Below are 24,226 nucleotides of genomic sequence, written 5' to 3' on the forward strand. Positions count from 1 at the left end.
ACAGAAAAAAGAAAAGAGAAAAAAAGAGAAAAAAAATTTTATTGGAAAAAAAAAGGAAAAAAAACCAATTCTAATATCTTCAAGGGATGCTGAGACTGTCACGCTCATTCCCATAATTCTTAGGCATCCTCTGATTTCTCCTTTAAAAAAAATAACAACAACTAAATGAATGAATGAATGAACTACTGAATAAACAAGTAAATAAATAGGTAAATAAATGTATACATAAATAAAAAAATAAATAAATAAACATACAAATAAATAAACAGACAAATAAAGAGATATGAATAAGTTTTTTTGTTCTTTTAAATGAAAAGAAAGGCAGAGAAACAGCAACAGCGCTTCCCCCCACCGACCTGGTTTATACTTGACCAGGAGATCCCAGATGGCTCGCCGGGCGTAGGGATCCACCCCAGCAGTGGGCTCGTCCAGAATGACGGTGCGTGACCCACCCACAAAGGCGATGGCCACCGACAGTTTACGCTGCATGCCACCCGACAGACAGTCCACCCGACAGTGACGCTTGTCGGGTAGGCCCAGGTCCTCTATCATCCTGAGGGAGTCAAGGCGACAGGTGGTGATGCTACTGTCATTCTTTGACCATGTGACATGGCAGCGTGTTTTTTTTTAGGGCTGGTGATTGTGGTGTATTTCAGTGTGTGTTCTGTCTGCTTCCTTCCCTGTATTCTGTCTCTTTCTCTCACACACAGACGCATCACAATACACCACACACACACACACACACACACCACACACACACCACACACACACACTCACACACACACACAATGGCACTACACCACTTCATTCCATGACAGATTTCAACAACACAGAATCACAAACACAAACACACGCACACACACACACACAAACACACACACTCTGACACCAAATCACTCCATACCATAAAACACAACAAAAACAATAACGACACACACACCTATCACAAACGACCAAGAACAATACCAACCGGTTGGTTTCAATCTGGATGTCCTTGTTCTTCATGCCTTTCAGCTGAGCGTAGAACCACAGATGTTCCTCCACAGTGAACCTGAACACACACACACACACACACACACAGTGAACACACAGATGCAGTGAACCTGAACATACACACACACATGCCTGGCCACTGCCACTTATCTCGGTTTTTTGAAACATCTATAACTAAAGATGATATATCATCAAAATTAGTTGGCTGTTGGGGTACAGTACTCTAACATCCTCAAACAGATCGACAACTACAGGTGTGACTCACAATACAGTACACCTATTCCAACACCCTCACACACAACAACAAAATAATGTTATTAATTCTTTGTTTTCACTTTCAAAATATTACCTGCAATGTGTGGAATGAATGTATGAAACGGTGTATGTGATATTTTTACATTTGTGTCTTTGTTATATTCCTCATAGCTGTTGTTGTTTGTGGGGTTTTTTCAGTTCTGGTCTCCATGTTGTTTACTTGTCTGTGTTGTGATAATGTACCTGACCAAATTTCTCTAGTTGGAGAAAATAGTTATTCTTATCTTATTTTATCTTACCTATTCCAACAGCCTCACATAGAACGACAACTTGTGCACACAAAAAGTGGAATGATGGCCTAGAGGTAACACGTTCACCTAGGAAGCGAGAGAATCTGAGCACACTGGTTCAAATCCTACAATCATAAGTAGTTTCTCCCCCTCCACTAGACCCTGAGTGGTGGTCTGAATGCAAGTCACTCAGATGAGATGATAAAGCAAAGTTCAGTGCGTAGCAAGCACTTAGCACACGGCAACAAAAGGGTTGTTCCTGGCAAAAACCTGTAGAAAAATCTACTTTGATAGGAAAACACAGGAAATTTCAGGCAGAAAAAAAGGGTGGTATTCTCACTGTAGCAACACACTCCCAAATTTCAACACAATGCAATATAATACAACACAATTTAACACAACACAACACAACACAAGATAAGACAAGACAATATAACACAATACAACACAATACAAATCAAATGTGGTGACTGACTTGTCGAACAAGACATTGTGCTGTGGACACAAGCCCAGACTCTGACGGATGATGTTACAACACAGTACAACACAACACAACACAACACAATAAAATACAAAAAAAAAATACAAATCAAACGTGGGAACTGACTTGTCGAAGAGGACATTGTGCTGTGGACACATGCCCAGACTCTGACGGATGATGTCCATGTCAGTGCGGATGTCCATGCCGTACACTGTGGCGTACCCTCCACTGGGGGGGATCAGTCCGGACAGCATCGACCTGACACACAAACACACATGTGCACAAGATTATGTATACACACACACACATTTGCATGTACACATATATACACATTCACACATGCACACATACAAACACACACACATACTCACAAACTAAACCAAGGCAAGAATGTATGTATTGTATTCGATGGAACTGTGTAGTACCGTACAGTATTGCACTGCATTGTACTGTGTGCTGTACAGTGCTGCAGTGTATTGCATTGCACTGAAATGTATATCCTGTACTGTATCATACAGTGTTGTGTTGTATTGTATTGCACATTACTGTATTATACTGCACTGAATTGTATGGAACTGCACAGTACTGTATTAGTGGAGTGATGGCCTAGAGGTAACGCGTCCACCTAGGAAGCGAGAGAATCTGAGCTTGCTGGTTTGAATCGGCAACAAAAGGGTTGTTCCTGGCAAAATTCTGTAGAAAAATCCACTTCGAAAAACAAATAAAACTGAACGCAGGAAATTTTTTTTTTAAAAGGGTGGAGTTGTGTAGTGACGCGCTCTCCCTGGCGAGAGCAGCCCGAATTTCACACAGAGAAATATGTTGTGATATAAAGAAATAGAAATACAAATATAACTTTGTTATGTGTTTGTAGTATTTGCAAAATTGTAACTGTAACCTTATTTTATTGTATTGTATTGTATTGTATTGTATTCCACATTACTGTATTATACTGCACTGTATTGTATGGAACTGTATAGTACTGTATTATACTGTGTTGTATTGCAAATTACTGTACTACAAGGTACTGTATTGTATGGAACTGTATAGTACTGTACTGTATTGTACTGTATAATACTATACTCTATACTGAACTGTACTGTACTGCATAATACTATACTGTACTGTATTGTACTGCATAATACTATACTGAACTGTACTGTACTGCATAATACTATACTGAACTGTATTGTACTGCATAATACTATACTGTACTGTATTGTACTGCACAATACTATATTGTATTGCATGCATACTACTATACTGTACTGTACTGTACTGTACTGTACTGTACTGTATACTACTATACTGAACTGTATTGTACTGCATAATACTATACTGTGGTGGAACTGTATAGCGTTGGCCTGTACTGCATTGTAATGTATGGGGCTCTATGATACTGCACTATATTATATATACTGTGCCGCGCTGCACTGCACTGCATTACATTGTATTGCATTAACTGTATCTTGTATTGTAATGTATTGCATTGCATTGTATAGCACTGTATTGCATTGTATCGTATAGCACTGTATTGCATTGTATTGTATAGCACTGTATTGCACTGCATTGTATTGTATAGCACTGTATTGCACTGCATTGCACTGTATAGCACTGTATTGCACTGCAGTGCAGTGTGGACCCAGCTCACATGGTGGTGGTCTTGCCGGCCCCGTTGTGGCCAAGGAAGGAGGTGATCTGGCCCTCGTACAGGTTCAAACTCAGGCGCTTGACGGCCACCTTGCGGCCCAGCTTGTACACCTTGCTCAGGTTGTCGATGCACACACCCAGCGGCAGGTGCATGGGCTCCGGCTCAAACTTCCTGGCGTGCTCTGCACAGGTAGCACAGGTGAGAAGGGTTGGTTAGGGGGGTCTAGGTTCGTGTTGTGTGGTGTGGACTGGGATCGACTTGCTCCCTCTCAACACAAACAAATGCATGTACACCCCCCCTCAACTCCCCCCCCCGCACACACACACACAGTAACACACACACAAACGCATGTACAATTTAATACGCGCACACAGACAATTACATATCCACATGCATACACACACACACACATGCACACACACACACACACACAAACGCATGTACATTTTCATATGCACACATAGAATTATTTCACTTCAGACATTTTCATATAATTATGCTCCAAACTTATCTCACTTCACATCAGTTCATGAAAGTAATACATGGGGTTAAAAACAACAAAACAAAAAACATATGATGGAGTTCTGTGAAAGGTTAATAAAAAAGATAATAAAAAACACACACACCACTGAAAGCCACCTGAATGACATATCAGCACTTGCAGTGTCTCTTCTGGTGTGAAGCCTTGTGGCGACCTATCAATGACAGTATCTACAGATTGCCTGCGCTCAAACTGTAATAGAATACACCCAAGTGTGGGGGAGTATGTTTGGAATGAGCAGGGGAAAAAAAAACTAGATAAAAAAAAAAAAAAACCACCACCACCAAAAAGACAGTGCATGGGATGTGGCAGAAAACAAAATAGTCCGAGTATATTTTTCCAGATATTTATGTACAGTCTAGGAATCTGTAATATTTTATTTGCTTTTTTGTTCTCTTTAAAAGGAGAATATGATGTTGTTTTGTGGTGCTGTGGGGAAAGAATATAAACAAATAAATATATAACCAAATAAATAAATGAAGTCATACATGATAAATAAATAAAATGATCTATAAATAAATAAATAAACATATTTATCAATTGATTAATAGCTACATGTATATAAATAGATAAAAACAACAAACAGATAAATAAACAAATATGTAAACAAAAATACATAATCAAATAAGCAAGTACATCAACAAATAACAACGCAAAACAAAAACAACTCACCTGGGTCATAAAAAAACCAACAGACTAACCGAACACCAGGTTATTACATAGCGAGTCAAAAATACAGGAATAAATAAATAAGCAAGTGAAAATAAACACATGAATAAAATAAAATACAACAAGAACAACAACAAGGACAAAAGAAACTCACCTGGATCCTGGTTGGCCATGGCACACGCCTGGTCCTCCTCGATGACGGACAGGTATCCGCTGTGACCACGGCGACACAGGTTGAGGGGGTTGGGGCACTCCTCCACAGACTTCATGCTGCCTCCGAACCAGTAGCTCTTGGTGAAGGGGAAGTACCAGGGCTTGGGCAGCCCGTATGTGCCTGTGGAAACAATGTGTTGGTTAGGTTTGCTTGTGTGTGTGTGTGTGTGTGTATGTGTGTTCAATTTCATTTAATGTCTATCCACATTAAGTTATATTAGAAACCAGTAGCTCTTGGTGAAGGGGAAGTACCAGGGCTTGGGCAGCCCGTATGTGCCTGTGGAAACAATGTGTTGGTTAGGTTTGCTTGTGTGTGTGTGTGTGTGTATGTGTGTGTGCGTGTGTGTGTGTGTGCGTGTGTGTGTGTGCAGTTTCTTGGTGAAGGGGAAATACCAGTGCTTGGGCTTGACTGCAGAACACTGTGTGTGTGTTGGTTAGGTTTATATCCTCTATTTGTTTGCATTTGTGTGTGTGTGTGTGTTTTATGTGTGTGTGTGTGTGTGTGTGTGTGTTGTGTGTATGGTATATGTATGCATGTGTGTGTGTTTGGTGTGTATATGTGTATGTGTGTATATGTATGTGTGTGTACTATGTCTGTTTATCTGTGTGCATGTCTGTGTCCGCTGCACATGCTTGATGTACCAGAATCGTGAGCATGCCTCTGTGTGTGTGTGAGTGTGTGTGTGTGTGTGTACGTGTGTGTGTGTGGTGAGTGTGTGTGTGTGTGCGCGCACGTACACGCGCATGTGTGCGCGCATGCATGCGTGTGTGTGCGTGCGTGCGTGCGCACGCGCGTGTTTGGTATGTGTATGTTTAAGTGTGCGTATGTGTGTGTGTACTTGATATATGTATGTGTGTACATGTGTGTATGTTTTCTGTATGCATGTGTGTATGTGTGTTACGTCTGTCTGTCTATCAGTGCCCGTACCTGGATGCACGTGCTCGATGTACCAGACAAGGATGGAGTAGATGAGGCAGTCGAGGACCATCATGAGGGTGACCATGAACAGGTTGTACTCATCACCCTCCACGGGGGAGATGTTGATGTTGTTGTACTGAACCCCCACCCCCATCTCCTCGTAGAAGGCAAAGTACTTGGCCCCCAGCCCGAAGGCTGTGGTGGAGAACAGAGACTGCAAGACACACACATGGAGCCTGGCCGTCAGCTTCAGTTTCTCAAGGAGGCGTCACTGCATTCAGACAAATCCATACACGGTAGATCACATCTGGTAGGCAGATGCCTGACCAGCAGCATAGGCCTTTAGTGCTTGCACAAATATTTGTGTACCTATTAGAGTGAACTTCTCCTACTGAATTTTGCCAGACTGGGAGAAAGGGTGAGAGCAGGATTCGAACCCACACCCTCACGGACTCTCTGAATTGGCAGATGAGCAGGTAGGTTGGCATGGTTGAACGGGTTCATGGATGTGCAGTCGCACAGTGGCTGGGTTATCAACGCTAATGCTGGTGAGTCTTCCATCTCTTAACATGGACTACAACCCAGCTTTGGTACTGATGACTACACAAGTTTAACAGGAGGCTTGGGGTGAGTCCTGTCAAGGTCTCCAGTGTTGGCAGACTGTTGGGGGACTGTCACTGGAGGGACAAGGTGGCAGTCTCCTCAGTCTGGCTCTGCTACATACTGAACCATTATTGCTGTCAGTAGCGGGCTTAGAAGGTGATGTCCAAGGTATGCTATACCAGAACAGGGGCTACTGAACACCACCTTAGCAGCAGTGCCGGGTCTTCTCTGGTGTGTGGCTTCTTGGTGAACTAACAGTTTTGGTTTCCTGCGGACTGCTGACACTTGGACTGCGACAGGCAAATACAGGCGTGGCCGTGTATGGGGGACTGGGAATGAGCGGCATGGGAGTAATGCCACTGAAATGGTGCAGATAATGGGGCAGCAAAAAAAAAAAAAAGAAAATAGCTGAACAGAAGGCTGAACTGTGTGACATTTTTGACAGGGTAAGTGAACAAAACTTGCCCCATGTAGACATAACTTGTCTATTAGACTTTATTCATCAGATACCCATATCCTTATCTCCAAAGGTGAGACCAGAAAAACTAAAGCAAAAATATGAATTCTAAATATTCACCCATCCAGACTGATGCCATAAACTTAGGGGAAATGTTACATGATAAATGCCTCCGCCTCCCCCCCCCACCCCTCACCCAACCCCCCTCTACAATCTGCACACTGACATTTGACACCTTTGCTTATAAAGTCCAGCCTACCACGCAAGGCAATAATCAGGACTGCAGCATATGTATGCTTACATACATGCACACGCTCACACAATACACCCCTGACCCCAGCCTACTCACAGCGGCTGTTTTGTATGCGGCGGGTATCATGTCATTGGCGATGTCCTCCTTGATAGCCAGGTACATGTAGGGCACGTAGGACAGGAAGTAGATGATACCAGCACACGCAGCCGCCACTTTCGCCTTGGAGTACAGGACGCTGATCAGAAACCTGCACACGTCACAATGAACAGATGTTATTGTGTGGTGTGGTGTGGTGTGGTGTGTGGTGTGGTTTGGTGTGGTGTAGTGCAGTATGGTGGTGTGGCGTGTGGTGTGGTGTGGCATGTGGTGTGGTGTGTAGTGTAGTGTAGTGTCGTGTTGTGTAGTGCAGTGCAGTGTAGCATAGCCTAGTGCAGTGCAGTGCTGTGTAGTGTAGTATAGTGTAGTGTGGTTCAGTTACTCAAGGAAGTAACACTGCCTTCAGACAAATCCATATAAGATGCCTAACCAGCAGGTAACCCTACGTGCTTAGTCAGGCCTTGAGGGAAAATGAAAAGTAGTGTAGTGTAGTGTAGTGTAGTGTAGTGTAGTAGTGCAGTGTAGTGTAGTGTAGTGTAGTGTAGTGTAGTGTAGTGTAGTAGTGCAGTGTAGTGTAGTGTAGTAGTGTAGTGTAGTGTAGTGTAGTGTAGTGTAGTGTAGTGTAGTGTAGTAGTGTAGCGTAGTGTAGTGTAGTGTAGTGTAGTGTAGTGTAGTAGTGTAGTAGTGCAGTGTAGTGTAGTGTAGTAGTGCAGTGTAGTGTAGTGTAGTGTAGTGTAGTGTAGTGTAGTAGTGCAGTGTAGTGTAGTGTAGTGTAGTGTAGTGTAGTGTAGTAGTGCAGTGTAGTGTAGTGTAGTGTAGTGTAGTGTATACAGTGTTCTCCAAAAGCAACCTTTTGGTTGCCTGTGGGTTTTTTTTTATGAGCCTAAGTGCTTGCTGCACACAGGACCTTTGTGCATTGTCTCATCTAAAAGAAGAGCACCCAGACCACAACACATGGTGTAGTGGTGGTGGAAGCAGAAAACCTTGATCATTCTCTTTGTGGGCAGTGACTCCAACGGTCATCCATATACACGAGTTGGCTTTTACGTGTATGACCATTTTAACCCCCACCATGCAGGCAGTCATACTCGGTTTTCAGGTGGATGCATGCTAGGCATGTTCTTGTTTCCATAACCCACCTAACGCTGATATAGATTACAGGATCTTTAACAAGCGTATTTGATCTTCTGCATGCATGTACACACAAAAGGGGTTCAGACATGAGCAGGTCTGCACATCTGTTGACCTGGGAGATCAGAAAAAAATCTCCACCCTTTACCCACCTGGCTCCATGACCAAAGACTGTAACCCAGGACTCAAAGATTGAAAGCTCAACGCTTTGATCACTTGGCTGTTGCACCCTTCAGAACTTTGGTCTTATTTTGCCTGAAATTAGCCCCCACCACACTTCCTATATTTTCCCTCAGATTGAAAGTCCAACGCTTCAATGACTCGGATATTGCGCCCATCAAAACCTTGGTCTTATTTAACCTGAAATTTGCCCCCACCAAACTTCCTACCTTCCCCCTCAGATTGAAAGTCCAATGCTTTAATCAGCAGGAGGGATGCACAAAGGACAGCCCAGAGTAGAGTTCGGTGGAGAGACGTCCAACGCTCCACAGGGAGCGAAGGGCCTAAGTAAGTAAGTAAACTTCCTACATTCCCACAACCCTAAGTAAGTAAACTTCCTACATTCCCACAACCCTAAGTAAGTAAGTACAGTAAACTTCCTACATTCCCACAACCCTAAGTAAGTAAGTAAATTTCCTACATTCCCACAACCCTAAGTAAGTAAGTACAGTAAACTTCCTACATTCCCACAACCCTAAGTAAGTAAGTAAGTAAACTTCCTACATTCCCACAACCCTAAGTAAGTAAGTACAGTAAACTTCCTACATTCCCACAACCCTAAGTAAGTAAGTACAGTAAACTTCCTACATTTCTACACCACAACCCTAAGTAAGTAAGTACAGTAAACTTCCTACATTCCCACAACCCTAAGTAAGTAAGTACAGTAAACTTCCTACATTTCTACACCACAACCCTAAGTAAGTAAGTACAGTAAACTTCCTACATTTCCACACCACAACCCTAAGTAAGTAAGTACAGTAAACTTCCTACATTCCCACAACCCTAAGTAAGTAAGTACAGTAAACTTCCTACATTCCCACAACCCTAAGTAAGTAAGTACAGTAAACTTCCTACATTCCCACAACCCTAAGTAAGTAAGTACAGTAAACTTCCTACATTCACACAACCCTTCCACACCCAGTCCTCAATCCCCCCAGTCCTCAACCCTTGCTCCCAACCCACCCAAACTCGAACACAGCAAGGTAAACTCACGAGAAACAGATGATGGCGATGGCGTAGACCTGGAGGACGATGAAGATGATGGAGGGGTCACTGTGGGGCAGCACCTTGCCCACCTTCAGCATGGCCGTCAGCATGGCCGTTGTGGCCGTCATCTGCAGGCACGTCGTCAGGAACCACGCGCACCAGTGCACCGCGTTGCTCAGACCCATCATCTTCATCACCTGTACACAGACACCTCATTTTTATCACCTGTATCATCTTCATCACCTGTACACAGACCAGTCATCTTCATCACCTGTATCATCTTCATCACATGTACACAGACACCTCATTTTTATCACCTGTATCATCTTCATCACCTGTACACAGACACATCATCTGCATCACCCGTACAGACCCATGAGTTCATCACCTGTACAGACCCATCATGTTCATCACCATATACTGTGTTCAGACCTGTCCCCTGTTCTGATACTGGATTGTCAGCATTGGACAGTGTATAAATGGTGTCCAGAAATAGTGCTGGCACAATAACGGATAACATCTACAAAGGGAAAAGTATGGATGGCAGGAAGGTGATGTGTTGGGCTAAGGCTAAAAGGAGGCACGGTAACACTTTAGCATTTTTTGACAAGATGGTTGACCACCTTGTGCTTCTTTTATTTATTGCAATTCATGTCACAATTAACAGATGGCTGAAAGATCTTCTCAGAGCGTGTATGATTTTAAGAACTTTGCAAATCAAAAATAGTGTTTTTAGCTCTGAAATAAGGTATCAGCAATGAATATGGGAACATAAACTACACATCCATAAGAAACCCAAACCAAAACAGATCAGTTTCTCATGTATTCTGTACAATAATTTACTGTTGCTTCAACTGTAAGCAACCGATAATATGTGCTGTGTTTTGTGGACTTAGCTTTGTTTTCAAATCCAGTACGATTCCAAGAATAATAAATATTGTTTAAATCTGTAACCCCCCCACCCCCATCCCTAAGTCCACCCATCCCCCATGTATATAAATTTCTTATTTCTCCACACTTTCTGAATGTTATTTGTCATAGTTCTGGGACTGGCCTGATAGCACATTGGGTTCACGAGTATAAGTCAGGCATCTACTGTACATTTTGTTGTTTTTGTTGTTGTTTTTGTTGTTTTTAATACAGCAAAAGTGGTGTGGCGTATAGGAATCAGTCCGAACTTTCTTGAAACAGAAAGTGAAAGTGAAAGTGAAGTGCAAGTGCAAGTGAAAGTGAAAGTGGTCAGTGTTGGTACAGACCTCCTTCAGGCGATGTTCCTTCTCATAGACGATGCTCTGCACCAGCATGGCCACACTGTACACCCAGGAGATGGTCAGACACAGGGGCATCACGTGCTCTATCATGAACACAAACCTGAAACACCCCATCGATCACTGTGAACTGTGCAATGAAGATATACTCTGTCATGAACACAAACCTGAAACACCCCATGAATCACTGTGAACTGTGCAATGAAGATATACTCTGTCATGAACACAAACCTGAAACACTGTGAACTGTGCAATGAAGATATACTCTGTCATGAACACCCCATCAATCACTGTGAACTGTGCAATGAAGACAGAAAAAGCGAGGACTGACTGGTCACAGACGTAGCAAACATAGCGTTAAACAAAGAGAAGACAGAAAAAGCTAGGACTGACTGGTCACAGACGTAGCAAACATAGTGTCAAACAAAGAGAAGACAGAAAAAGCTAGGACTGACTGGTCACAGACAAAGCAAACATAGCGTTAAACAAAAACAGAAAAAGCTGGGACTGACTGGTCACAGACATAGCAAACATAGCGTTAAACAAAGAGATGACAGAAAAAGCGAGGACTGACTGGTCATAGACGTAGCAGGGGTAGGGGAACTGCTGCATGTAAGTTCCTGGCTCCACCACCTTCCTCCCAGCCTGAATGTCCACTATGGCTCTCTCCATCATGTCCTGCAAGCACCACATGTTACAGTGGTATGTGTTAATAGACCCACTGCTCCTGTAGTTTTTAAGAATTTCTAATGATTAATTCGGAATAGCGTTTCTTAATGTGTGTATCAAAATTAGAACCATATCTCTTTTATGACAAGCAAAAATGGAATTTTATATTTTCAGGAGACCTACTGCACCTGCAATTTTCAGAACTTCTAATGATTAATTCAGAATATGGTTACTTATTCTATAATCAATATTTCTTAACAAATGTCTTATTATTAGAACATATCCCTTTTATTGCAAGTAGGAATGGAATTTCATGTTCTAAGCAGACCCACTGCAACTGCAGTTTTAAGAATTTCTCATGATTACTTTGGAATAGGGTTCCTCATTTTGGAATCAATGTTTCTTACTGTATGTATCAAAATTAGAACGTATCTTTTTTTAGCAAGCAAGAATAGGGAGTTTATATTTTAAGTAGACATACTGTGCCTGTAATTTTAAGAATTGCTAATGAATAATTTGGAATAGGGTTTCTTATTCTGCAATCAATATTTTATGTGTTAAAATTAGAACATATCACCAGCCGCCGTGGCGAAGTGGTTAGCGTTGCAGACTGACGGCTGGGAGGACGCGGGTTCAAATCCCAGTGGAAGTGGGTTTTTTGGCCCATGGCCGGCTCCTACCCAGAGTTGAGTGTGCTGTGGGCTTAAATGGGGAGACTGGGACTACACAGTCGAGTGTCATCCACTTCAAGGATGCGTCTTTGGGTGTGTTGCTCTAATTACTTGACCAATACTGCAAGTGTCTGTATCTCTCGGGTCTGGTTAACGCCGGGATATCATTATGACAGGAAGCGCTGAGTACAGCCTTGTCATGCAGTCCCAAACCAAAATGGACCTCCATAGCAACATCGTCATCATCACCATCATCCGCCTGCTCCTTCATCGTCATCAATATAAACAAAATAGTCTCAAAGTCTGTGGCCTTTCTCATGGTGACCTCAGTTTCAATACCCCTCCACTTCCGTGCTTGGGGTGAGTCCTGTCAATGTCGTCAGTGTCGGCAGATTCATGGGGGGCTGTTGTTTGAGGGACGTGGTGGTTGTCTCTACTCTGGGAGGGACGCTCACTCAGTCTGGCTCCGTGACTAAGCCATTATTGTCGTTAGTAGAGGGCTTAGTAGGTGGTGTCCTAAGTATGTTAAAAACAGAACAGGCACCACTGAACACCACCGAAGTGACTCAGCAGCAGTGCAGGGTCTCCTCTGGTGTGTGGCCTCCTGGCGACCTAACATCGATGGTTCCCTGTGGACTGCCGACGCTGGAACTGCGACAGACGAACCCAGGTGTGGCCATGTATGGGGGAATCTAAATGAGCGGTGTGGGAGTAATGCCACTGAAACGATGCAGATGATGGGGCAGAAAAAAAAAAGAAGAACATATCTCTTTTAAGGCATGCCTGAAAAGGATGTTTTTAGAACAGAAACTACAACTGGAAGAATTTATAGTTATAATAACCCCTCAAAACGGAGTATGGCTGCCTACATGGCAGGGTACCGACGGTCATATACATAACAGCCCACTCATGTACATACGAGTGAACATGGGAGTGGCAGCCCATTAACGAAGAAGAAGAATAGTTAAAATAGTGTCTCTTATTCTGAAAGAGTTTGGATATTTTTGTAAAAATGTATGGTTGTTTGTTTGTTTGTTTTCTTTTGCTGTGTGGTAGATCAGGCTTTTGTCTTTTTATTGCTTTCATATTTTGGCTCAGCTCAATATTTCTATTTCTTTGTTACTTTTAAGTTTTTCCTTTGTCATATTCAACTATAGGCTGAGAGACTGTGTATGTGAGCAATAAGCCTCTGATTGCATATGATTTCCAATTGGATGAATAAAGATGTATTGTATTGTATTGTATTGTACTGTATTGCATTGTATTGTATTGTACTGTGCTGTATATCACCACATTGACACAGCGAATGGGTGGATGGGCCATGTGGTGAAATGAATATTCACAGTGCTACGGAAGTTTGCATCCTATCTTCATCACAAAAAGGATATTCTTCACAGGGAGAAAACCTGCTGGAACTATCTCAGCAAACTGAAACTAGGGATGACCCTGTTAAAAAAAAAAAGTGCTTATTGTTCCTTGTGCAAAAACTGATTGTATCCTTTCTTCCCAAATAAAAGAACATTACAATATCAGAAAGATCAGCAGTCTACTATACAAACTCCAACTAGATACTAAAAAAACCCAAATTTGCTTCAAAAGAGACTTGCACTGGTGGTAATGTACTTCGTACCCCTATGCATATCACATGTGAATGTGAATTGTGGGGAGAGGTTGAACAAAAGAACAGTGACACTGAGACTAAGGCTGTGCTGAACCCAGAATGTCCTGGTCGTTACATTACACAAGGCTATGTACAGGATATAAGTGGGTTTTTTTTCCTTCTCACGTTTCACACAATACCATGGATAACATGCCACATGTGGTTCAGTTAGGACTATTTCCTTTATGTCACAGAATAGCATGGGTAAAAGACAGTCCTATTATGATCATCACAAGCCAACAATGGTTAACACAACACAAACACAGCCACTGTCCAACCAACCAGTCCATAATCACACACACGCACATGCACACACACAAACACATGCACACACACGCACATGCACACACACACACACGCACACATGTATACACACACATACCCACACACACACACACATGCACACACACACACACATGCACACATGTATACACACACACATACCCACACACACATGCACACATGTACACACACACACACACAAACACGCACACACACACACACATGCACACACACACACATGTATACACACACATACCCACACACACACACATACACCCAACCACCCACCAGCCACAAACACCACCCCTCCACACACACACACACACAAACACCCACCCACACACACGCAAATACCACCCCTCCGCACACACACGCACATACAACCTCCCACCCATACAAACACCCCCTCCCCACACACACACACACCCACCCACCCACACACTCACACACCTGCACCCAGACAAAGCCAAACTGGTAGTAGCGGTAAGTGCCAGATCCAGGGCCGGGGGTCCAGGTCTGTTTCCGGACGTTCTTGGTGGTGTAGATGAAGGTGGCGTTCTGTCGGATCTTGTAGCGCACGTGGCGCGGGAGCTGTTGTGCCCCCTCCATGTTTTCAAACGACACCCCTGAACAGCACAAGGGTGACAAATGTGACACTGAATTTATATAAAGGACCAGGAGGGAGACAGACTGTATTCCATCATCTCAATAATAAGACTGACAAAGAGATGAAGAGATTTTGACACTGAATTATAAGAGACTAAAAAGGTACATAAAGATTTTATTCAATCATTTGAATAAGACTGACAAACAGACGAAGAGATTTTGACACTGAATTATAAGTGACTAAGTCTCCCAACGAAGGACCAGGTGGAGGAGGAAACCTTTCCTAACGGCTGTGAAGGTGGAAGAGGATGACCAAAGGGCAGGGGGAGCTCTTATCCTTGGCTGGAAGTCCTCCTAGGAGATGGAACTCTGAAGAAAAAACCTGCACCTGCCGAGGCTGTTCTACATGTGGCAGTATCTGCACCTGTGGGACTGTGAGCGTCGGTAGGCGAGAGAGTGGGGAAGGGACTGCACAACTCCTCTTCACAAAAAAAAAGTCACCTGTGCTAGTCAGGCAACCAAGCTAATGTCGAAACGACAATGGGACACACACCGACAGATAAGCCTGCCTGCCTACTCATCCATCGGTCTGACAGGAGATTCCATCGTAATCGGTGAAAAGATATTTCATTTCATCATGTGAATAATAACAAAAAGAAACCAAGAGACACAAGGAGATTCTATTTCAACAATCAAATGACACTGAAACATAAAAAAATATTTAAAAAAAAAGACACAAGGAGATTTTAATTCAACAATCAAATGACTCTGAATGATGAGAGACAAAGAGACAAAACACATTTTATTTAAGCTGAACACTTTACTGTTATACATATCTTTTAGTAAACAAGAACAGCTGGAAATATGACTGCACACAAACATACCACATAAAATAAATACAAACCACACACACGCACACACACACACATAATTGTGAGTCCATACACAAACACTGTCTTCACCAGCAATCATACACACAGACACACACACACACACACAAACACCACAAAACACACACACACACACACACACCACAACAACCAACCCTCCCCTCCAGAAAAACTCACCAGCGATAACACTGCTGTTCTGCGAATAGGCCTTGGTGAGGAAGAAGTTGACCATGTCAGCCTCAGACTCGAACCCTTGGAACACGTTGAGCGAGATGCCCTCCATCAGCCGGAGCCACTCGTTGGCCGCGCGGTCAATCATGTCGATCATGTGCAGGTACTGGGTGGCGTTGTGCACCGGCTCCGACACAAAGGGGGATAACTTGGGGATGGCAAACAAGGGCCAGATAACCCCGCGGTGCCCTTGCAAGTCCTGCTGCATCTGAATGACATCAGAGAGAGGTTTCTTCACTGGTGGACTGAGTGAGTGAGTCACACTGCTCTGGCACACATCTGATGGAGATCTGTTCCTTGTGTGAAATGACATGGTGATTAGCTCTGTCTTTGGGTTGTGGAGGATTAATAAGTAAAAAGTGACGACTGCAACTCTGAATATGCTTATGATTGAAGATACTTATTTTCATGCACATGTTATAAAAGTGGGTCTTTTTTTGTTCTTTATTTACATCTTTTTTTTGTATCCCTTTAAAAAAAGAAAGAAAGTGGATTTGATTGTGCCCACCTGTCTAATGGATTGGAGGTTGTGCTCTGTCTTTGGCAAAACAACAACAAAAACTACTTTGAATATGCTTATGATTGAAGATATTTTCATGCACATAATTAAGTTTTTTGTCAGCATTATAAAAGTGGATCTTTTCTTCCGTCTTCTTTTTCTTTTTTCAAGATAAAAGTGGATGTGACTGTGCCCACCTCTCTAACGGCTTCGAAGTTGTGCTCCGTCTTTGGCAACAAACCCCAAAACTACTACACTGAACATGCTTATGACTGAAATTACTTTTTTCATTCACATGTTCAATCTTTTGTCAATGTTATAAAGTGGATCTTCTTTTTTTAATTAAAAAAAAAATCAAGATATAAGTGGATGTGATTGGGTCCATCACTCTTATGGCTTCAAGGTTGTGCTGTAATTGGCCAAAAAAACACAAAAAACTACTACTCAGAATATGCTTATGACAAGATTTTTCATGTGCATGATTAATTTTTTTTTGTCAGTGTTATAAAAGTGGATCTTTTTTTCTGTTTCTTTTTTTTTTTTTTTAAAGATGAAAGTGGATGTGATTGTGCCCACCTCTCTGATGGCCTGGAGGTTGTGCTCGGTCTTTGGCTTGCGGAGGAAGTCATGAAGCTCCTGAGAGATGTTGAGCCACTCCCGGGCATAGTCCCCAATGCTGTCAATGAACTGGAACGTGGCGTTGGCCTGCACACACACACACACATACACACACACACACACACACATCTTTTATTTACCATTATTTTGTTTTGCTTTTTATGTGTTAAGGTTAACTTTGTTAAGGTTTAATAGACATTAAAACTGATTCTGATTCTGATTACACACACACACACACACATACACACACAGAATTTTTTTCTTTGCCCCAGTCATAGATTCAGGACTGTTGCTGTTGTTTGAATTCTCCCAGTATCAGTAGATCCAGTACGTCTAAACAGTGAGAAGGTTATACTGTTAAAGGGCTTGCTTTGCTATGACTCTGTTGTGTGTGTGTGTTTTATACATGTATGCCAAATTCGTACTGCTTTGCTTGTAATCAATATATATCAAAGACTCCACCACATTTTATTTCTCTTCCTGAGATAATAAAAGTTATTCTGATTCTAATTCTATATGCATCCTACTGAGCAAAGTTAATGTGTAGTAACTGACAAACTGTGTTTCTTTGGATGAGAGGACTCCAAGTACAGTTGTCTTTTATTACTGTATATCTGAAGGTAGGACATGTACACATGTTTTATATATATCCATGCACTCAAGACCTGACAAAGCCAATTGAGTAATGCTGCTGGTCAGGCATATGCCCGAAAGATGTGATGCAGCGTATACAGATTCGTACAAATGCAGTGACAAACTGAAATCAAAACCGTAAGCAGCCTCACTTCACGTTCAGGGAAAAAAACTGACCTTTCTGATGACCTCATCGGCGGCGGTGTTGTTGGGAGCATAGAGGATCTTGGGATTGCTGTACAGGTAGTGAGTGATGATGCCCAGCATCTCCTTTTGGCGTGAAGACATCCTCAGGGCCTCTGCAACATGGCTTCCTTTGGTGATAACGTCAGGTGGTGTGTTGCTGGGTTTTTTTGTGTTTTTTTTACTGTGTTAAGCTGTGGTGTGCTATGAGGAGGAAGGTAGCAGGTGCTATGTGGAGCTGAACTGAGTATATTGTTCACAAAAGTCCTGCAGACCAGAGTTGTTACGGCTTCACTCTACAGCAAGATCCAAGCACTCTACTGTCCATAACAAAAGAAGTTTAAAATAGACATTTTTCTTCCACAGCACATGCATGGCAGACATGAAGATTAACAATAAATTCAATCATTTTAAACATAGCATGAGCATATCTATCAGAATGACACACAGAGTATTACAATAACAGCTGTGTTGTTTGCCAGTAAAGAGGTAATGGTCAAAACACACACACCACCTTCCCTTTTCTCTCTTTCACTATTTCCTCACTCAGGTACATCAGAAGTCAGCTCAAATACAAATACAAACCAGCCTGCATTTTCAAATAAAACCCAATTATATAGCGTCTGTTTTTCCCTCTTACTCCCTCCCCCCCTTTCCCTCTCCCTCTTTTCTCAGAAAACCGCTAACGCTCTCCCACAATCAAACCACCTCAAATACTCACTTTCACTTTCAGTTTCAAGGGTGCATCAAAGCATGCAGACTGATCCATGTATACTTCACTACATTCACTTTATGTTTTAAAGGCTGGGGGATGGAGATGATGCCTCGCCATGTGCAGACCCAACATGCTGTTCAGGCCTTCAAAACATACTACAGGTGTGAAAAAATACCCCCCCAAAAAGTGAACTAAAATGAAATAAAATAAACCAAATAAGCCTACGAAAGGTGTTGAAATAAAACCCAAAACATAAACTAAAAAGAAATAAGATAAACAAAATAAGCCTACCAAAGGTGTAAAAAACAACACAAAAAACAACTACAACCCAACACTTTTACCTAAACTAAATCAAAACAAACAAACAGCACTCACCGATATCAACAGGATCCTCATCCCCGTCATCATCGCCGTCATCAGAATCATCGCCGGCACTCACTCCCTTCTTGTTCTTGGGCTCCTTGCCGCACACAGCAGTCTGCATGAAGTCCCACATCTTCAGCAGGCTGGGTTTCCAGTGCTTCTTCTTGCCGGAGGGGTCCAACGGCGTTCCCGACGGGGGAACGGGAATGTCAGGATTGACGGGCCCTGTGCCGTTGATGGAGGGTTCCAGGTCTGTCTGGTTGACTGGGGAGATGTCCGTGATGTTGTCGTCGAAGGGCAGCATCTCCACAAACTTGCCCAGCTCTTCCAGTTCGTGTTGGAAGCGAATGAATCTCTCCACCTGCACATACAGTAAACACTGAAAATGGGGATGAGGAACAATAGCTCTTCTGGTTCATACTGGAAGTGTATAAATCTCTCCACCTGCACACAAAGTAGTTTGATAGGGCCGTTTCCTCCTTTTTGTATTGTGGCCCCAGGCTGACGTACATTATAACATTTCTGAGTTCATAAAGTAGTTTGGAAATGGCAAAAAGGAACAAACTTCCTCCAGTTCATGTTGCAATCTTATGAATCTGTCCACCAGCACTCAAAGTAGTTTGACAATCCTGATGAGGAAAAATAGCTCTTCCAGTTTGTGTTGGAAGAGTACAAATCTCTCCACCTGTACTTAAAGAGTTTGGAAATTAGGTTGAGAAAAAATAGCTCTTTCAGTTTGTGTTGGAAGCATATGAATATGTCCAACTCTACTCAAAGAGTTTGGAAATTGAGGGGAAAAATACTCTTCCAGTTTGTGTTGGAAGCATATCAATCTCTCCACAAAGTTCAGCATGAGAGAATTAGTGCATTACATTCTCCCTGTCTTGTCAGCATATCAAATATTCACCTGTTACTGTGTGGTGTGGTGTGGTGCGGTGTGGTGCGGTGCGGTGTGGTGCAGTGTGGTGGGTGTGGTATGGTGTGGTGCAGTGTGGTGTGGTGCAGTGTGGTGCAGTTTTGTGTGGTAGGGTGTGGTGTGGTGTGGTGTGGTGTGGTGTGGTGTGGTGTGGTGCTGTGATGTGGTTTGTGTGGTGTGGTGGTGTGATGTGGTGTGGTGTGGTGTGGTGCTGTGTGGTGTTGTGTGGTGTGATGTGGTTTGTGTGGTGTGGTGTGATGTGGAGTGTTGCGGTGTGGTGTGGTGCTGTGTGGTGTGATGTGGTTTGTGTGGTGTGGTGTGATGTCGTGTGGTGTTGTATGGTGTGGACAGATGTGATGATAAGGTGTGGCGTGGTGTGGTGTGGTGTGGTGTGGTGTGGAGTGGTGTGATGTGGTTTGTGTGGTGTGGTATGATTTCGTGTGGTGTTGTATGGTGTGGACAGATGTGATGATAAGGTGTGGCGTGGTACGGTGTGGCGTGGTACGGTGTGGTGTGGTGTGGTGTGGTGTGGAGTGGTGTGGTATGATTTTGTGTGGTGTTGTATGGTGTGGACAGATGTGATGTGGTGTGGCGTGGTATGGTGTGGTGTGGTGTGGTGTGGTGTGGTGTGGTGTGGTATGATTTCGTGTGGTGTTGTATGGTGTGGACAGATGTGATGATAAGGTGTGGCGTGGTGTGGTGTGGTGTGGAGTGGTGTGGTATGATTTCGTGTGGTGTTGTATGGTGTGGACAGATGTGATGATAAGGTGTGGCGTGGTGTGGTGTGGTGTGGTGTGGTGTGGAGTGGTGTGGTATGATTTCGTGTGGTGTTGTATGGTGTGGACAGATGTGATGATAAGGTGTGGCGTGGTGTGGTGTGGTGTGGTGTGGTATGGTGTGGCGCAGAATGGTGTGGCTTGGTGTGGTGTGGTGTGGCCTGGTGTGGTGTGGTGTGGTGTGGTGTGGCTTGGTATGGTGTGGTGTGGTTTGGTGTGGTGTGGTGTGGAGTGGTGTGGTATGATTTCGTGTGGTGTTGTATGGTGTGGACAGATGTGATGATAAGGTGTGGCGTGGTGTGGTGTGGTGTGGTGTGGTGTGGTGTGGAGTGGTGTGGTATGATTTCGTGTGGTGTTGTATGGTGTGGACAGATGTGATGATAAGGTGTGGCGTGGTGTGGCGTGGTGTGGTGTGGTGTGGTGTGGTATGGTGTGGCGCAGAATGGTGTGGCTTGGTGTGGTGTGGTGTGGCCTGGTGTGGTGTGGTGTGGTGTGGTGTGGTGTGGCTTGGTATGGTGTGGTGTGGTGTGGTGTGGTGTGGTGTGGTGTGGTATGTGGTATGGTGTGGTGCGAAATGGTGTGGTATGGTGTGGCAAGGTGTGGTGTGGTGTGGTGTGGTGTGGTATGGTGTGGTGTGGTGTGGTATGGTGTGGTATGTGGTATGGTGTGGTGCGAAATGGTGTGGTATGGTGTGGCTTGGTATGGTGTGGTGTGGTGTGGTATGGTGTGGCTTGGTATGGTGTGGTGTGGTGTGGTGTGGTGTGGTTTGGTGTGGTATGGTGTGGTATGTGGTATGGTGTGGTGCGAAATGGTGTGGTATGGTGTGGCAAGGTGTGGTGTGGTGTGGTGTGGTATAGTGTGGCATGATATGGTGTGGTAAGGTGTAGTGCATAGAGACTTCATGTGGATTGGAGTGGTGTGGTGCAAGGCCATGTGGTGTGATATGGTGTGTGGTGTGATTGTCTTTGCCTGTTCCTACGTGTGTAGTTCAGAATAACACTCACCTTATCAACAAACTTCTCCACTTTGTTTGCAGTGGCTGACAGATTGACCGATTTCAGATGAAGCTGTAAACACATCCAAAAAGGGGGTCAGATTGGTGGGTGGTTGGGGGGTGGGGGGTACAAAAATCAAATTCACACACACACACACACACACACACACACACACACAAAACAAAAACACACACACATACACCACAAACACATACTCACACCACAAACACACACACACACCACACACACACACACACACACACACACAAACAGAGAAAAAGAGAAAGATGTTGAGAACCAACATCTGTTGCCATATCAATGATTCAGCTGTTTCAGAACACATGTCAAGCTGGTGGAAAGCATGACCGGTTAGACAAAATACAAACATAATACAACCATTCATTACCACTCTCCACAGTACACTCTCAGAACAGTCTTCTCCTCCTCCTCCTCCTCCACCACCACCACCACCACCACCAACAACAACACACACACACACACATACACACATAACAACAACAACAACAACAACAACAACCACAAACACACACACACACACACACAAGAGCACACATGAAAACATATCTTCTCCAAAACATACAACCACTCATACTGTGTTTATAATCTTGTTATTGGCAATGTAAGTTGAACAACAGGTCACACACACACACACAAACAGCACGCACGGCAGTATATCTTCTCCAAAATACACAACCACTCACAATGTTGATTATCTTGTCCTTGGCAATGTGAGTTACAAACACACCCATCACACACACACACACACACACTCAAACAACCACTCTCTCTCTCTCTCTCTCTTGTTCTTGGTCTTGTTCTCTCTCTCTCTCTCTCTCTCTCTCTCACACACACACACACACACTCGAACACAAACAACTACTTTCCCCCCCCCCAACCCCCCCCACACACACACAACACACCACATCCACACACACACACTTGAACAACAAACAACCACTCTCTCTCTCTCTCTCTCTCTTGTTCTTGTTCTCTCTCTCTCTCTTTCTCTCTCTCTGTCTCTCACACACACTTGAACACAAACACACACACTCGAACACAAACAACCACTCCCCCCCCTCCCCCCGCGCACACACACAACACACCACATCCATACACATACACACCACACAAACATCCCCCACCCCCACCCACCCCCACCCACCCACAACATCCTCCCAAGTACACATGCACTCACAATGTGGATGATCTTGTCATTGGTGATCTGAGCTGACAGGTCTGAGGACAGCTCAGACAGCTGTGTGCTGTTCAGGGAACACAGCCTCTGCTGAAGGTCACCCTGTCAACAGGAATGAGTGAATGAATGAATGAATGGATGATCTGGATACTTGTTCAGCACCTATCCTCGGTTGCAGACCAAGCTCTAAGCGCTTTAACAAACACGGGGTCATTTGCACAACAGGCTGCCTACCTCAGTACCTGGGTAGAGGTGACTGACGGCTGTCCATTGGGCGCTCATCATTCATTTCCTGTGTCATTCAATCATATTTCAGGCATGCAAACATACACACTCAGACAGACATGAAACATTTTACGGGTATGACAGTAGGCAGCCACACTCCATTTTCGGAGTGTGCATGTTGGTGAACACTGATATGGATTTGAGGATCTTTAGTGTGCGTATCTGACCTTCTGCATGCGTGTACACATGAAGGTGTTCAAGATCTAGCAGGTCTGCACATATGTTGACCTGGCAGATTGGAGAAATCTCCACCCTTTACCCACAAGGCTCTGTTACTGAGATTCAAACCTGGGACCCTCAGATTGAAAACCCAACGCCTTAACCATTCGATTAATGATTGGATGAATGAATGACAGAAAGAAAGAAAGAATGAATGAATGTTTATTTTCCCATGGTGGAGATATAAGAAAAGTGGCAGAAAGGCTAAGACAAACTCATCTGCCCATACAGAGTCCATGAAGGTCTGGGTTCCAATCCCACCCTTGCCTTATGACTGGAAAATCAAACCGAGTGTCCAGTCATTTCTATAAAACTATAGATAAACCGAGGTCCAGCATGCAGCACACACTTTGCGCACTGAAAAAAGAACGTACGGCAACAAAAGTGTTGTCCTCTGGCAAAGTTGTGCAGAAGAAATCCACTCTGGTAGGTACACATGCACTCAAGGCCTGACAAAGCGCGTTGGGTTATGCTGCTGGTCAGGCATCTCCCAAGCAGATGTGGTGTAGCGTATATGGATTTGTCTGAACGCAGTTACGCCTCCTTGAGAAACTGAAGCAGAAACTGAGCACACTGGCTGACTTACATATCTGCCGTTGTGTTAAGAGACACACAGACATGCATACATGATGTATTTGTATTTGTATTTCTTTTTATCACAACAGATTTCTCTGTGTGAAATTCGGACTGCTCTCCCCAGGGAGAGCGCTTCACTACACTACAGCGCCACCCATTCTTTTGTATTTTTTCCTGTGTGCAGTTTTATTTGTTTT

At 43.6% G+C, this 24,226-nt stretch overlaps 1 protein-coding gene across 1 annotated transcript in view; it reads right to left on the bottom strand.

Annotated features, from left to right (window-relative positions):
- The window catches only part of LOC143276039 (ATP-binding cassette sub-family A member 2-like), a 98,718-nt gene that overhangs the window by 56,326 nt on the left and 18,166 nt on the right, over positions 1 to 24,226 (bottom strand). Inside the window, exons 10-26 of the mRNA XM_076580426.1 lie at positions 22,950 to 23,051; positions 21,743 to 21,805; positions 19,059 to 19,407; positions 17,963 to 18,084; positions 17,111 to 17,239; positions 15,982 to 16,243; positions 14,759 to 14,934; positions 11,601 to 11,704; positions 11,015 to 11,129; positions 9,765 to 9,955; positions 7,422 to 7,572; positions 6,022 to 6,226; positions 5,035 to 5,214; positions 3,671 to 3,851; positions 2,146 to 2,277; positions 971 to 1,051; positions 357 to 553 (exon numbers count right to left, since the gene is read on the bottom strand). Of these exons, the coding sequence (XP_076436541.1) occupies positions 357 to 553; positions 971 to 1,051; positions 2,146 to 2,277; positions 3,671 to 3,851; positions 5,035 to 5,214; positions 6,022 to 6,226; positions 7,422 to 7,572; positions 9,765 to 9,955; positions 11,015 to 11,129; positions 11,601 to 11,704; positions 14,759 to 14,934; positions 15,982 to 16,243; positions 17,111 to 17,239; positions 17,963 to 18,084; positions 19,059 to 19,407; positions 21,743 to 21,805; positions 22,950 to 23,051 (2,740 nt within the window). The remainder of the gene's footprint in view (positions 1 to 356; positions 554 to 970; positions 1,052 to 2,145; positions 2,278 to 3,670; positions 3,852 to 5,034; positions 5,215 to 6,021; positions 6,227 to 7,421; positions 7,573 to 9,764; positions 9,956 to 11,014; positions 11,130 to 11,600; positions 11,705 to 14,758; positions 14,935 to 15,981; positions 16,244 to 17,110; positions 17,240 to 17,962; positions 18,085 to 19,058; positions 19,408 to 21,742; positions 21,806 to 22,949; positions 23,052 to 24,226) is intronic.

Source organism: Babylonia areolata, chromosome 31, assembly GCF_041734735.1.
Source record: "Babylonia areolata isolate BAREFJ2019XMU chromosome 31, ASM4173473v1, whole genome shotgun sequence".
Lineage (NCBI taxonomy): Eukaryota > Metazoa > Mollusca > Gastropoda > Neogastropoda > Buccinidae > Babylonia > Babylonia areolata.